We start from the raw sequence: 17,669 nt of genomic DNA, 5'->3' as shown, positions 1-17,669 counted from the left end.
GAATTGCAGTATGAAGTGAGAGAAAAGCATGTTTAAGGTATATTTACAGAGAAAGCCAGGAGGCAGAAATTGATAGAAGTAGGGAAGTGAGAGAATAAGGAAGAGTAAGGAGATGTAAGGTATGAATAGGTATTTCCACACATTTAGGGATGTAGTTTATCCTGGTGTTGAGAAGGAACAGAGCCAGCTTTTGGCTAGGAAGTCTTTCAGAATGATTTTGGAGGATGTGACAGAGGATATTGACCTGATGGATACAGATTAGGAGTTCCAGGGCTTACCAACATGGTATGAGTACAGACAGTGTCTGGCAGATTTGATAGTTTTGTGGACAGACAGGAGGTTTTGGTAATTGGATTGCAATGACTGACTAGGAACATAGTTGTGTAGAATGTTATTTAGTGCTGGACAAGCTGATGGATTCTGGATAATTTTATAGGTTGTAAGAAGATGTGTATATTTTAGCTGATGGGGTAGTTCTAACCAATGTAGACTCTTAAGTGCTATTAAGTGCGGTGGGTTCTGAAAGGGGTATTTGCTGCAAATTTAGCAACATTTTTATAGATTTGCTCAAGTTTTGAGTCTTGTGATGCCTGAAGGTTAGTAAGGATGGGAGCACCATAAAGAAGTGTGGGGAGTAGCTAAGTAGTGGCAAGTGTAGCTTTAGAATGTTTTGGGCTGTATAAAGCATCCCTAGTTTTGATGAGTTTTTCTTATGCAATTTTATATATGCAGGTTGAAATTAAGATTATCATCCAGTATCATCCTTAATAACTTACTATGAGAAGTGACTTCAATGGTTGCATTATCGACAGATAAAGGAACTGTTTTAAATTTTGTTTTTTTTTTCAGGGGAGAGGGATTTGGGAGAAAAAGCAGTATTTTTTTTTCCTAGAGTTGAACATGAGTTACAAAGACTTGTTTCATTTGCAGATAAAGCTTCCTGAGTAATTTTTTGGAGGTATGTCACATTGTCAGATGTGCAAATGAGTGCGAACCAAGGAGAGAGCCTTGTGGTACACCGGTGGTGATTGGGAAGTGTGGAAAGAGGGTAGAGTGCCATTTTACTGACTGATACCTATTGGATAGGTAGCTTTTGAACTATAGAAGGGTGGGCTGAGAGAGACCTAATGAGGACATTCAAAGTAGACGTTCACTGTAACAAACTGTGTTACAGGATTTATACAAGTCTAGAAATAAGGAGGAGACTAGCTTGCCATTATCTCTAGCTTTATTGACAGTATCTATTTATTTATTTTTATTTTTTATTTTACATTTGATGACTGGGAAAGTCCGACTGGACACAGGTCCATTTTCAGTGGAGGCCCGGGGAGAAAAGCTTCACTTAATACATTGCTGCAATACAATTTATAAGATACATAACTGTATTCTTAAGGCATACAATTAAACATTTAAAAACGTATTTAACATTTCTTCATAGACATAAAAATCAATAGCATCAGAATAAAATTTAACATTTCTTCATGGACTTTTAAATCAATACTATCAAAACAGACCATTGTTTGGTAATAATAAGTATTCAGAGGTTAGAAGCTTTTAGGTGATCTTTGGCGTAATCCATACAACACTGCAATGTAATGGGTTAGCCTGGGGAGTTACATGTGCACAGCCAATTATTAATATAGTGGGTTTTGAGTAGTTTCTTAAATAGTGAAGCAGAGATTGTAGAAGTTATGTGATTTGGGAGTGAGTTCCAGATTTTTTCAATTGTACAGCCAAAGAGTGTTTTACCTGCTTCATTCTTATGTTTGATGACATTTATGAAATTTCGGTCTATAGACCTTAAGGCTCAGGTGGTGGTGTAGGGCTGTATTAGATCCTGTAGTGCAGGAGTTTTTTCAGACAGGTAGTACAGCTTGAAGGCTGTGGACAGTTGAGTAGTAAGAAGTAGTTGGGGCAGCTCAATCAAGCCAGTTGAGCTGTTTGAGGGAAAGACAGTGATGGGATCTATTAGAGGCACCTGTAGCAAATCTGGCAATCTTGTTATAGCAAGATGCCATTTTGCTTTGTTCAGTGTGGCAAAAATTAGTCAGGATTGGTGAGGCACACAGTAGGGTGGATAATAGGTGCATTCTAGAAATAGTGGCTTTGGTATAATTTGTCATGAATTGCTTGCTCCGATACAGTAGACCAAGCTTTTTGTTTACTTATTTGATTGTTTGGGCTATGTCTATGTCAAATTTGAGATTGTTATCAATAACTACCCCTAGGAGTTTAGTGTGTGTTGTTGGGGGTGACAGAGGTATTATCCTTGGAGTTGATGGTGAAATCATTATTTAGTGCAGGAGATCTACCAGGTCTGAAGAGAATTAGTTTTGATTTTTGGGACTGAGTAAAAGTTTAATGCTAGAAAACCATGCTTCAGCCAGAGTAAAGTTATGCTGTGTTATTGACTGAAGTTTGCTTAAGGTTGGGGTGGCGCATATGATAGTAGTGTCATCTGCATAGTGCACTATACAGGCAGAGGGAGAGGATGCAGCTATCTGATTTGTAAATATGGAGAATAGTAAAGAACCAAATATGGAGCCTTGAGGTACTCCTATGGATACAGGTAGAAGGGAGGATAGCTGGTCCTGCCAAAGAACTGCTTGTTGGCGGGCTGATAAATAGCTGTTGAATCATGATATAGTGAGGGAGTTAATGTTAAGTGTAGATAGAGTTTTGAGAAGCAGGCTGTGGTTGACCATATCAAAGGATTTAGATAAGTCTAAGAATACAGAGGAAATGAAATGTCTGTTATTTCTATGGGTGTTGACTATGTTGATATATGAGAGTAGAGTCATGGTGCTACTGTGGGATGGTCGAAAGTCATGTTGAGATGTAGATATAAGTTTATTTTGTAGGAGGTATTGCATTAGTTGTGAATGTACTACTCTTTCTAGTATTTTTGACAAAGGAGATAAAATTGCAATTGGCCGGTAGTTGGTGAGCTCAAGGGAGTTGCCACCTTTGTGGAGTGGAATAATAAGATATATTTTCCACAGGTTAGGTACTTTGCATTCAGATATGGATCTATTTATGAGTATAGACATTGGGTAGGATATGGTTTCAGCTGTTAGTTGAAGGAAATCAGCGAGAAGTTTGTCAACAGCTAGTGTAGTAGGTTTTAACTTTTTGAGGAGTTTAGTAATAAGCTTTGTAGGCGATGGAGACAAGGAAAAGCTAGAGGGAGTCTGTTGTGTGGCAGGGTTAGTAGGGGTTAGAGAAGATGTAGGGCTATATTATGTTAGAAGTGCATCGTTAGTACTATGTAAAGGATGGAACGCATGTTGTGTGGGGGACAGGAGTACTTCTCGCAGGAGATAGTTTAGGTTCATAGGTTCAGAGCACAATACTAGGCTATTGGCCCAGAGGCCCTTATAAGCCTAGCCAAGCATTACACCCATGTTCCCACAAAGTCAGTAATTGTTTTTTAAATACATTTTTCAAGTATTTTGGAGAAGGGGGATAAAACTGATATATGTCTAAAGTTAGTAATGTCTACTGAATTTCCTCCTTTGTGCAGAGAGATAATGTGTGACTTTTTCCAGGGACAGGGAATGTGTGATTCCATGTCTGACCTATTCATAAGAACTGAGACAGGGCCAGCAATGCTTTCAGATGCTATTTTAAGATATTCACTTGGAAGTTTATCAGCTGAAGTAGAGCATGGCTTGAGTTTGATTAAAAGTTATTATAGTAGTTTTTTGTCTTCATTAATTTGCTTTTTTTTTGTTTTGTATGACTGTGAAGTATTCTGAAGTTTTCAAGATATTGTGGTGTTTTATATTTTTGCCATTCTTTCCATGTTTTTTCTCTAGTCACATTAGCATTCTACTCTTTCTGGATAATCAAATTGCATTATTTGTTTTTAGTCTCTTCCTTTTAAGAGATGCAAGGTTATTTAGGATATTCAGGAAAGTTATATTGAATTCATTTATAACATCATCTAATGGGAGGATTTTTAGGAAGTTCCAGTTAATAGATGATAGGTTAGTAATGAATATTTCCGGGTTACATGTGGACAGATTGCATGCTGTTTTATAAATATATTGTTTAAGTTGATATGTGAGATGTTTGGTTGTATAGCTTGGGAAATGATCACTGAGACAGTCAGACATTGTACTTGAGGTGATGTATTTGCTAGAGTCCAATACTAGGATCCAGTCAAATAGGGAATTTGATGTCTTACTATAATGTGTGGGGCTACTAATTAGTTATATAAAACCAAATAAGTTGATACTAGATGTTGGAGAGTTAGAGTTTCCTTCCAGCCAATTGATATTCACATCAACTTGTAGTATTATTTCTTGTGGAATTGTTATGGATATCCATTGTAGGATATCTTCCAAAATAGTTGTACTGTTGCCACAAAGGGTGTAAAGAACAGAAGTATATATTTGTCTATAGCTGTTTAATTTCAGGAAAGTTATAGGAAGCTCTGCTGAACCAAATTTTGGTATTAGTTTGATGCAGAAGGAAACATGGTAGTTGTTGGGAAACATTAAAGCAATTCCACCACTTTCCTGTTTAGACTGTCATTATACGTGGATCCAGAGAAGTCCTTCCCTTGTGAAACTAATGTGATTTGTTGTGGTCACTTGGCTTAGGAATGGGAATTGTACATCACCAGGCTCACAAGACTTGCCAGCCTGATAATTATTTGAATAATTTAACTTACTTCATACCAGAAACACAGCCCCACTTTACTGTGAATTGTAGGCAGCATTGCAGCATTCCTCTGTTACTGGAGAAGTGAAAAGATTTTCCTTATAAACCCCATTTATTACAAACAAAAAATTCTATTGGGTAACACAAGTTTACAATGTGTTATAAAATCTGCCCAGAATTTAAAAGAATGTTACAGATATTGCTTTCTTCCTAAAAATCAAAATTATGGTTGAATAATTCTGGAAACTGTCAGGTGTGTTTAAGACATGCATATGTGATTATTACAACTATGTTTCTAATTTCACTGATTGCTATCTTTCGTAAGCAAAACTCAAGAGGACAAATATTACTTACCACGTTACATCCGTCTATTAAATTCCCGTCCATATTTTCAGTCTGAAAGAAGCACCCTTCTGAAGTGACATTGTTTCCTCCAGTAGTACAATTTACTGCTGCCACATTGGTATTTTGAGAAACAAATCCTATAAACGCTTTGTAGTGATAACCACGAGCGAGTGTTTCAGAATCTGCAGCATCAAGGTCAGTTAGTATGGCAGGATTGGGGGATACAGGAAGTTCTAGTCCATACTTATCATACTCATAGTCACAGCAAACTGACAAACAGGGTAATTCAGTTGCATTTCCGTGTTTGTAACACAGTAAGGATATAACAATAATTAAAAACCCCATGAAAAGAAATGAGATTGAGACAACCGCTATTACTAAATATATGTTCAAGTTGGAATCTTGGCTATCGATAGTGGCGCTATCTCTGAAATCAGGAGGCACTTGTGGGTACGTGTCATACAGCCAGAGTCCAATGGTTACTGAAGCAGTACGCTTTGGTGTCCCATTGTCCATTACTTGAATAATAAGTCTGTGCTTGTTGGGGTCCGTGACCCTGATGTGGCGTAAGATCTTGATTTCTCCAGTTTGTCCATCAACACTAACAAGACTGGTATCACTAGCATGTAGTAGCTGGTAGGACAACCAAGCATTTTGGCCAGAGTCCGCATCCACAGTTATGACCTTGGTCACCAAGAATCCCACTTCTGCTGAACGAGGGACCATTTCTACTGCTACATACCCCTCTGTTGTGGGGGGATACAAGAACATGGGAGGATTGTCATTCTGGTCTACAATGGACACCTGCACTGTGGCAGTGCTACTTAGGGCCGGATTACCTTGATCCCTGGCTTCAATAAGTATCTCAAAATTATGTTGCTTCTCGTAGTCAAAAACGGACCTGGCGTACAAATTTCCGTTTTCGTTACTTATTGATGCATAATTCAGAACGGACAAACCCTCAAGTTCTGTGTCCAAAATAGAGTAAGCGATTCTGCCATTTTGGTTTAGATCTGGGTCCAAAGCCATAACCCGGCAAATGAAATCCCCTACTGAATTATTTTCAGTGAGGTATACTTTGTATAACTCTTGTGAAAAACGTGGGGGATTGTCGTTTACATCACCAATCTGGACAACAACGATGATTTCGGATGAAAGAGGGGGTGAGCCGGAATCAATGGCAGTGATAGTAATATTGTGTGAAGAAACTGCTTCCCGGTCTAAGGGACCATCAGTCACCATGGTGTAGTACTTGGAGACGGATCTAAGTTTAAAAGGAATATCGTCACCGATCCGGCAATTGACTATTGCGTTTATGCCAGAATCTTTGTCAGTTGCACTGATTAAAGCAACTACAGTACCTATTTCAGCATCTTCCATAATCTGTCTAGAAACCAACTTTGCAATAATTTCTGGTGCATTATTGTTTACGTCTATAATTTCTACAATAACTTTGCAGAATCCTGTCAACGCAGGTATACCCTTGTCTGTGGCTTGAATATGCAATTCATATGATCCAATCTCCGCAATCCCCATTTTGTGTTTTAGACAAATCTCACCAGAAGAAGGGTTTATATTAAATTTGTCTCGAAGCTCATTTGATGTGTGCCTGCTAAATGAATAGACAATGTGTCCATTTGTTTCTTCATCCAGATCTATAGCTTTTACCTGGACTAGTAGTGTTCCTATAGGCGCGTCTTCTTCTAAATTGACTTTATAAACGGGTTTCTCAAATACTGGAGAATTGTCATTGGCATCTAAGACTTTTATGACAATTTCGAGTGTGCCAGATCTCACTGGCTCACCGCCATCAATTGCAATTAGGGAAAGATGGTGCACTGATTTCTCTTCTCGATCTAAAATTGTATCCAAGACAAGCTGCGCCATCAGTTTTCTTTCAGAGGAATTGTACAGGTCCAAAGAAAAGTGATCGTTAGCGCTAAGCCTGTAGATAGTTATATCATTTGAGCCAACATCTTGATCACTAGCACCATGAATCGGGAATACCGTTCCTACAGGGACCGACTCCATTATATCGAAATGCAGATCATTATCTGGAAACGTAGGCGCATTGTCATTTATATCTAATATTTCCATTATGACACCGTATAACTGAAACGGATGCTTCATCACGATCTGTAAGCTAATGTAACAAGTCATTTTAGTGCCACATATAACTTCCCTATCAATTCTTTCATTAATAAACACATTTCCATTCTCTGGGCTTATAAACAAATACTGCTTGCTCTCTCCAAAATCTACACTGAGTTCTCGCTTGATAAGTTTTCCAATGCCGATACCTAAATTGGTATTTAAATTACCTACCAGTGTTCCATCTGGTAATTCCTCAGGAACCGGCAAGATAATGTCACCAAGACCATGTATCCATGACGAGAAAAATACGCAAATGGCCAACCAAAGTCCTATTTTTTGAGACGTCTTTCCAGTCAAAGCACACGGTATTAATTTCTTCAATTTAGACATAGCAGCTCTAGTTCTGTTTCACAATCGAATCCTAAGAGTAGTTGCCTTCCCTTTTGCTAGATATAAATAAATACGAAATGTGAAAATTCATCTGCATGTTTTTCTTTTCTGCTGCAAAAGTCTCGGTAGAGGCTTTTTCACAGCACTAAGCTAGTAAACAATGCCACCTATAGACATCAGCAGAAATAGCAAACCATTTCTCCTGTCTGTTTCCATGAGCGCGGCTGCGCGTATTTTATATTTATGCATGGACGCTTGAGTGCATGTTTCGATAGACGGTGTCTCTCCCCACTTCTCCAAACACCCTCACCTATAGACACAAGTTCACCTTTCTGTATTTTAATGTACTGCTTATTTTCTTCGGACTCAACACCTGAGGTCTGGTCAGAAGCTGTTCTTTTTTTCTGAAACAGGTGTTCAATTTTGATGGAAACTATTAAATTACATTTCTTTACCAAAGGAAAGGAGAAATAGATAATTGATTTTTATCAAAATCAAATATTTCCGTTTTGTTATGGGAATGGTGACCATAGCTCTCAACCTTCCATGTCCAAAATGAGGATCACTAGCCCTCATAATGTGGGACAAATGGGCAAAATGTGGAACAGATACTAATGGCTTACTAACAACTTCAACTAGAAAGGTCATGGGATGATTAAAATATGCTGGTTTTACTTATAAAGACGATCTTTTAATGAATTAATATGATCAATTTCTATTTACAATGGATTTCGCTTAAAAAAGTTACTAATACTGAATGTGTGACAAAGTCTTTCTATGTGGAACTTTGAGGGAACTTCGAGGAACATGAACTTTTTAAGACCCCAAATGAGGTACGTTCCTCGTAATGAGGTACATTTGAGAGGTATGATGGTGACCACCATCATATGTGCTTATAAAAAGCAACATTGAGTTCAAGAATGGAGCTCCCCATATGAGGTTGTGGGTGACTTGCCCTTACCAATAAAATACTGCTTTTTTATTATCTTCTGATCACTGTTTCATGCATTGGCAGCAATTGCCCACAATTTGTCAGTAGTTCTTTTTTCATTTTGCCTTTCTGGATTCTTTTTTTCAAGACTTCTGCATAGTATGGGTCCAGAAAAGGAAAAATGATACCTAATGTTTGTGGGTCATGTTTTTCTTCCTCTACTATTTTAGATGTTATTACAATTAAAATTATGCCCATAATTCAGGATATAGCTCCCACTCGACCTCATTAGCAATGGGGACTGTAAACAATGGGCTAGTCTTAATTCAGAGTCTAAAGAAACCTGTCAGCTTGTAAAATGTGAAGATTACAATGGAACTAGGTTATGTCATGCACACATTTTGTCATTACTTATTTCAAATTATTGTCACTCTGGTTAGTGCTTTTGGATTCCAATAATCAGTAAAAACTTCTTTCTCTGCATGCAAATTCTCCAGTTGATTAATAAAATCTACACTCCCACCTCTCATATTAAATATCAATTGTTCACTACAAAATATAAATCCATAGGTGTTTAGTCTTTCTGGGAGTGGTCATTCATGCCACTCTAAAAACAGTTCCTCAAACCTATAGCACAGCTACTTGTCTAAATATTGTGTGCTCCATGTGTAGCACTTTTAATATTTAGGTTATTAATGAATTCAGACTCAGATTTCTAGGTAAATCTCCACCCACTTGCTTTGATTCCAAGACTTCACTTTCAAATATAAGGCACCATTAAAACCACTACAAGAATTTGAAGGTCCAGGCAGCAAGCTGACTGAGACAAACATGTTGAATCACAAACCTACTAAACCAGTGGGTGATATTTGTACCAAAGCATGTTGCAGGTGGCAATGTCCTGCAACTTCCTTATTTTATACACTAATTAAGCAACTTGTCAAGAGTGCATGATTGTGATCTTGCAGTACAGGCAATTAAACATCAACAAATTTTGGGTAGGAAGATGAGATTATGGAGATAATCATGAAGTGGCCTTATATCAAATGGTAGATCTTTGGCAGTATCACAATTTATTCTTTTGCCTTCTTTGCAGGACTGCTGGATTGCACATTAAATGGAAAACAAAGCTCAACATTCAACATTCATGCTCTAAGCAGATCATTTAAGAGACTAATCTGAAGTAATGTTGTGGTTATGTACTGAAATCTGGACTCCAAGTTAACTATCTTTAAGAATTCATTCAGAACAATATCTATCATAGTTCTGCATCATCGGCATTTTCACTATATAGCTACTGCAAACACTAGTCTTCTGGTTTGACTCCAATGATTCTACTTTGTCTTCAGCAACTATCAGATTCATTCAAGCCAAAGGATCTATATTTGGCACTATCACTTTATTAGGTTATTGTTATGGCTGTAATCTGTATTTTCCATTTTTCATAAATTAACTTATTCAACAGGTTCCCAAGAGGATTGAGAGATTGTCATCCTTGCAAGTGATTGGAATTTTTTTTTTTTTTTTTAATTCTAATATTAACTAGCCTGTCTCCAGGCTTTTCTACATAGTATAAAGGTGTTGCTACTGCTTTAAAATTCCATGGGAATTGTAACCTTTCAGACTTGTTCAACATTTTTATATGATAAAAGTAAACAACATACTTTTAAATCAAGACACTGTTGTACCAATGTCACAACTAGATTATTTTTCTAATCTCTGATTCCTCTTGCATTGTTGAAGCAAATACTGTACTCTGTATAACTTGTTAATAACTATTCATTAATTTGGAATGCTCTTCTTTTATTAACTTGGGGAGTCACACACATATTTGTACTTTTTCTCTGTTATCATTCAGGAAGGCAAGTCTTTTGATTCTTATACCTGTTGCACTGCAGCAATAAAAACACCCTGTATGACTTTCTGATAACATTTTATCTATCCAAAATGTTCTTTATTTATTACTGTGCAATGAGACAGTGTGTCAAATTTCCTTTATTATCATGCAGCAGGACAGATTTAAAGAACTAGTCAGTGGCAAAACATTTGAACTTTGCAGTCTTAGTAGTACCCCTGATGCCATTCACCAAATTGGAAAACTGACCTTAAAGCTTTTGTTACACTGCACAGTGACAAATCTCAGTGGCCTCTCTGCTTAAAAAGTATAATAAAGCTAAAACACACATGGATGAAATAAAAAAATGCAAGACATCACTGACCTCAATTCTTCATCTCTTTCTCCCAAAATTGCTTGATTTTCTTTTGAATAAATATGTCCTTCCAATCTTGACCTCTAGAATTCATTACTCTTAAATATAAATGTATGTAGACCTAGATGAAACTCCTAGTAATAGTCTTAGTTGATTGACTTTAAGATCAGACATAGAAATATTACCACATTTTGTATTTACAGAATGCTACTTAAAAAAAGTTTACCAAGCATAATACAGTTGTGGCTAAGTTGGCTAAGTTCTGTATGGATTTCCATGCCCTTTCAAAACTGGGTTGTACCCAAGACTAACAATTTGAGAAAATTTAAAGTCACCAGATTTCAATAATATTTACCTGAGAAAGTCAAGACTACATTGAGGTATCTGAGTAATGAGTATTTAAGACAGAGGCAGTGAGAATGTGATCTGTTTCTTGTAGATATACCTAACTATGCATATCAAAGGTATATACCCCATATTTTATATATCTCCTCTTTTTAAATTATACTTTGCATGATTTTGTCATTAGGGCTGCACAGGACTTTTTGTGCAAGATTGCTGTAATGCAGGGGATGGGGAATATGCCCTTTGTTCAGTATTGTGCAATCTCAGAGTTGGTATATTTAATTGGTAATGGTGGGAGGTAAATCTTCCACTTTATTTATTTTTTTTTGGGGGGCGGCTGCTCAGCAGAGCAAAACATTGTTTTTTGTTTGAATGCACTGAGATTTTCTATCTGAGGAAAAGTAACATTGTCAACATTGTTTGTTAACTATTTCAAGTCAACCTTTTACAGTTTAGACTTTCTTAAGTTGACCCTATATATATATATATATATATATATATATATATATATATATATATATATGTGTGTGTGTGTGTGTGTGTGTGCGTGCGTGTTTGTCTATGTATGTATGTATCAGATGACATCATGTGGGCAAGTGGTTTTTCTATGCGGAACTCATTAATTGCATTTGGTTGAGTTTTGATTCATCATGGTAAATAGTATGAGAGCAGTTGCCCTACCTCCGAATGATGAATATTAGTGTCTTTTCCAGTGATCTTATGTACTATGATTTGCTGGAACTGACTTGCCATTAAGTGAGTTGACTTTATACAAGTTGAAAATAAGAATATGTGTGTGTGTGTGTGTGTGTGTGTGTGTGTGTGTGTGTGTGTGTGTGTGTGTGTGTGTATCTTTCCCAGATGTGATTCAGACACACACGCACAAAGAAATCTAACAAACAAAATTAATAGAAATTAAAAACTGTTAACTTTGTCTTGCCCAATTAATCTTAAAGGTATTTATAGTGTATATACAATACCTTGGTTGCCAGGTTTTCAGTCCTTAAAGATAACTTTACCAAATACTCCACATAGGCTAAGTCTCACTCAGCTCTTACAGCAATTAAGCTATACAATAAACATTATGGTTCCAGGTCTTGGCTAGGGCTTCCTTTCACCTTCACACAAATTCTTTGCCTGATCTCCTTCAGGCCACATTAACAACAGACCCTAACTGGACCAGCTAACACCATGAACCATAAATCTTTGGGCATAGCCTCTGCTATACCCACATGATGATCCCCTTTAATAAGGAACCAGCTTTGTTGATTTCTGTTGTCAGGCTTCAACCCTTTATAAAGCCCTAATGGATAATTAGTTCTTTTTTATTCCATTTAACACAGCCAGTTATTTGACCAATTTTTTGTAATAAAACTAAAGATACTAGACACATTCAAAGGATACTCCCCATATTCAACACACAAGATGTCATATATCAGCAGAAGTGAATGAATAGTCATATACATGCAAAACACCAGTATTACTTTGTTGAGGTTACAGTATAACAGGGACTGGGAATTTGCCCTTTCCCTGCTGTTGTGCAACCTCAGAGTTGGTATATATAAGTAACAGGGGTGCAAAGGGAGTAGGTACCCCCCTTGCAAAAACAAATTTTAGTGTGTTAGTCTGTTCTTTTAGACAATGTGAGCTTTGTTTTTTTGTAGATAATTTTTTGTTTGGTCATTTGATTTTACCATTTCATGAAATACACTCATAGATAGCTAGATAGCTAGATAGCTAGATAGCTAGATAGATAGATAGATAGATAGATAGATAGATAGATAGATAGATAGATGGATTATAGATAGGTAGATGTGGGCTAGATTAAGTTCTTGCCCGTTCATTTGATGAAATGGAAAAGGTCAATTCATTATGGTTGATTTGAATTCTGTCAATGTACATACAGTGGTTCTGTGCAAAATCTGAGAACAGCAGAGTTAAGGAAGCTTTTAATTTTCCCCATATCTGTGTAATCTTGGAGTTAATATATTTAATTAGTAGGGGGTGTGGGGGCACCACTCACCTCATGGGGGTGCAAGGGGAGCTTGTCCCCCTGCAAAAATACTTACTTTGCTGTTTTTTTTCTGTTTTCACCTAAACATTCCATCAGTGAAAATGTATCACCTGAATGTTAGTTGACATAAGGAGTTTGCAGTTTAGATTAGTTACTCATACTTGTGTGTGTGTGTGTGTGTGTGTGTGTGTGTGTGTGTGTGTGTGTGTGTGTGTGTGTGTGTGTGTATGTGTGTGTGTGTGAGATGTATGCTTGCATATATACATAAATATGTAGACACATACACGTGTACACACACACACACACACACACACACACACACACACACACACACACACACACACACACACACACACACACACACACACACACACACACACACACACACACTTAGTCTATTTCCTTAACTGCTCAAGGGTTTGCAATTCTGTTGCTTGGCAACTAATATTTTTTCAACTTTGAACATTAAGCTGTATACATAAATTACTGCTTCCTTAAAGGGAAAATAAAACTTTCTTTCCTTACTAATATTTTTTCGCTCAGACTACTCTCATTTTGATATCCTTGAGTGTGTAGAGTTTTAAACCAGTATCAGTACATCTCTGACTTTTTTTCCAGTTTTTCTTTTGTCATTTATAACTGCAGAATTATCAAAAATATACAGTTCTTCTTCAAACAGCTCTTCATTCTTCAGGAAATATTCTTTTCTCATCATGTGTGACTTGTGTATCCTCTCTTGACTATATTTTACTTTCAGATCATGCTTCTGTAGATTGGATAGAATCAACTGCATCCTTGGAGGTACCTTGTGCAAAGAAATTTTTAACATGCTTTTGCAAGGTTTTGTGGATGGTATCCATTGAAATTTCTTTGCCACAAACCTAGCTAATGTACCCTCTAAAAACACCCAGCCTGCATACCCCCAAAACTAAATTTTGCTGCTTAGACCACTTTTTTTCAGGTCTTGCACCAGCACTCTGGAAACCCCTTCCACTCTTCTTAAAAGACCTATACTCCTATTCCTAAACAAGGTCACAATTCAAGTCACATTTCCCCATAGAATTCCAGTGTAGGTGATATCTCATGTGCTATATCACCTGACCACTAATACCCTTTACACAGAACTTGTTAGTGTTTTTCACAGCTAATTCATTTTTCATGTTTGAGTCACATGCTTGTCTATACTGTACATGGCATATGTTTCCAAGATATTGAATTTTTAATGATTACTCTCCTATATGTAATACTATTTGCATCTCTGAAGATTTATTCTAATATTTCTTGTAAATATCTGTAAAAGCTGTGATTGAATTCACCCAGTGTGCTCCTAAAACTAGTCATTTGTCATCAGTGTACAATCCAACATGATACTTCTTGTAGCTGACTTATTGCTGTTTAAGGGTACATATCCTATATTCTACAATCTAGCTATTTCTGACCTTCAAATATTAACCAAAGTATATTTTATATGCTCTCACTTTACTACTGAATAAATTATATCTTCAATTAAGCATATTAAGCCCAGTTATGTACCAGACCCTGCTGGATCTACTGCTGACCTTTATAAAATTATAGGTTTATAGGTGGTTACTGGGCTATTAACCCAAAGGTCATCATAAGCCTAGCCATGTGTATGCAATATAATAGCAGAGAAACCCAATATAAAGGATTTTGTCTAAACTCCAGATCTTAGTTACAATGACTGCCCATATCTAGAAGGGTCAAAGGTGAAACTCCCGACAGGAATTTACAGTTTCCCATCCAATCATCCAGGGTATGCTTAAAACGGGTCATAGTGGCTCTTTGTTTGATGTGAACTGGTAGCCTATTCCCGAGGACTGGCAATCTCTGAAAGACATACCTGTCACTCCAGCAGGTCTTATTTATGTTGCAGGCCAGGTTAAGGTCCCTGGAGTGGCTGATCCTTGTCCCATTTGACCTGTAGATGTGCAGTATTTCCATTAAGTTTGGATCTGAGATTGCTCTGTAGTCTAGGCACAAGTCTCCTCTAAGTAGTCTGTATGCTACTAAGTACAATGACAGTGACTTCAGTCTGTCAATGTATGACGTGTGATGGAGACCCTGAATATTCATGGATAGAAATCTCTGACTGCACCAATCATTGGTCTGTGTAAATCCCTCTTGAAGTATATTGACATCATTTGTGGACTCAGTGATTGCACCTAATTTGCAGTCATCAGCAAACTTAGTCAGCCACAGCTCCTCTGTTTTGGCCTGAACTTTTAAGAAGTATATTCCAAACAATAGGGGGCCCAGCACTGACTCCTGTGGAACTCCAGTGGTGGTGACAGGTCTGCTGGTTGAAGTAAAGTCCACACATTTGACTGAGTGTGATTTGTTGGTGAGCCAGTTAGCAACCCACCTGATGACATAAGGGTTGATATTTAACAGGAAGAGTTAATCAATGATACCCAAATGTAGGACTGTGTTGAAGGCCTTGGCTGAGTCAAGGTAGGCTGTATACAGAAATTTGCCTTTGCCTATGGCTCTGGTGATGTTTTTGAAGAAGTCCACCAGGTTTAATAGGCATGACCTGCCTTTGACCATGATGATTTGTTCTATGGCCTTACAGATAGAGCTTGTTAAGCTCATGGGTCTGTAGTTCCCAGGGTCTGTTGCTGTACCCCCTTTAGGGGGATGACAGTTGCTCTTTTCCATTCAGCAGGGACAAAACCAGTACTCAGGCTGTGGTTGAAGAGAGTATTTAAAACACAACCTGGGATGCTATCCGGTCCCACAGAGGCTTTGTTTGTTTGCCTTGGACAGAGCATTAATGACTTGCTCTTTGGCGATGCAAGGTGGGGGCGATGTAGAAGGAATGCTTTGTGGAATGTTTGGAGGGAATGGGGGAGTGAAATGTTTGCCAAACCCGTCAGGTAATACGCTAGCTATTTTCACAGGATAAATGTGTGTGATGCCATCCACAACTATTCAGCACACATCTGGGTCCTACCTTTTTGGTTACAGATATAGCTGAAGAATGTCTTATGGTTATTCTTAGATATGGTTTCTAAATTTTTTTTTGAAGTTACCCTAACAGGATTTTACAAGTTGTCTTATTTGTTTGTTCAAGCAGAGGAGGGTGTTCTTCCAGTGCTGAGACCTCTCTTTTTTTATTCTTAGACAGCAGCTTCTTCCTCTTGCTGTATAACATATTAATGCTAGATGTCCACCAGGGGCTTGTTTTTTTTCTTGAGGATCTTGTTTTGATCCAATCAGGTACATCTGTGTCAATACATTTGTATAAGTGTTTGTATAGGGCATTTGTGTATACCTTAGTATGTTGTCAATGCCATCTGTGGGTACAGGAGCTTGGAAATTACTTATGCCATCCCTTAGGAGGGTATAATTAGCTTTGGTGAAATTTTTTAGCCTGATTTCACCTAAGAGGGGTCAGGTGTTATAGCTATTTCAAACATGACTGATTTCTGATCATATTTAACCAGTGAGGGTCCTATACTTGTGGTGGTGCAACGGTCACCCATGTTGGTGAGGACCAGGTCAAGAATATTTGAACCCCTTGTGGGGTTGCATAGCATTTGTTCCAGGGCGTTAGTGCAACGAAGTTCAGAAACCTTTGTGTGAGCCTGTTGGTACTGGCATAAGTGTCCCAGTCAATGGAGGGATAATTAAAATCACCCATGACTAAAGTGTTTGGTTGTAATGATTGACTTAAGTAGGTCTAAATAAACAACATGGGTATCTTGGTTCATTGAAGGGGGCCTATAGCTAACAATGACTTGAAGGGGGATCTTACCCACAGTTAGTTGAACTTGGAGTAACTTCATGGAGTTTTCCTGTCTAACCAGTCTAGAGGTGTATTTATCTCTGATGAAAATACTGTTCCTCCTTTGGTTCTCACACGTTCATTTTGTGGTCTGAAAGTGTGGAAGGCCTGAAAGTGTGGAAAGCCTTGCAAGACTGCATTACTCTCTATGGCCATGAACCAAGTTTCTGTGACTGACTGCACAGACATCAACATCCTTCAGGGAGAGGATTGCTTCCAGAGAATGCAGTTTCTGATTTAAACTCCTAGTGTTTAGCAACATAACTTTTAATTTATTTGTGAGTGATATTTTCACATTGAAAGTTTTGTTCTTGAGACCTTTCCTAAAAAGGCACTATGAGGGAGGCAAGTACCTTAGCCCGTAACCAAAACCCTAGAGGTGACAGGTGAAAACCATCTCTGGCATAGCAGCAATGCTTATCAACCATGTCATCCCAGGCTGACAGGATTGCCAATTGTTGAAGTCAATCATTTTTTGTTTATACTGTGGTATCATCATAGGTGAGGGTAGAATGCTGCTCAATGCTAGGGACATACCTACCTGGGACACATATTCATAGAGCTCCATCATGTCTCTTTTCATATAGTCCAGTGGTGTACTTCTCAAGTCATTCACACCAGCATGCACTGTTTTAGAGTCATTATGGTACTTGTTGAGAGACATGAGTGCATGTGTGATCTGACAGATCCTGGCACCGATAGACAGCTGACCATAACCTACTCCTTCTCCAGCCTGGTGAGTGGGACATCAGTGTGTCTTACAATGCAGTCACCTATGACTAAAAATTTGGTTTAAATGTGCTTTGCCTTAGGAGGTTATTTTGTGAGACACTGTTGCTTGTGTTTTTATGTGTATTGAGTGCT

General features: G+C 37.7%; 1 protein-coding gene across 1 annotated transcript; it reads right to left on the bottom strand.

Moving 5' to 3' along the window:
* Positions 1-4,917: 4,917 nt before the first annotated feature.
* On the bottom strand, positions 4,918-7,617 carry LOC122800398 (protocadherin beta-16-like). Its single transcript, XM_044069847.1, has one exon. The coding sequence runs from the start codon at positions 7,495-7,497 to the stop codon at positions 4,918-4,920; it is 2,580 nt and encodes an 859-aa protein (XP_043925782.1). The 5' UTR covers positions 7,498-7,617.
* Positions 7,618-17,669: the final 10,052 nt, after the last annotated feature.

The sequence above is a fragment of the Protopterus annectens genome, chromosome 4.part0, assembly GCF_019279795.1.
Source record: "Protopterus annectens isolate FY-2018-M chromosome 4.part0, PAN1.0, whole genome shotgun sequence".
Lineage (NCBI taxonomy): Eukaryota > Metazoa > Chordata > Ceratodontiformes > Protopteridae > Protopterus > Protopterus annectens.
The sequence above is the reverse complement of the archived record's forward strand: the minus strand, read 5'-3'. Positions and strand labels throughout refer to the sequence as shown.

Bases quoted from the DNA above. Each gene is read 5' to 3' on its own strand.
- LOC122800398 (XM_044069847.1), bottom strand. From the start codon at position 7,497: ATGTCTAAATTGAAGAAATTAATACCGTGTGCTTTGACTGGAAAGACG.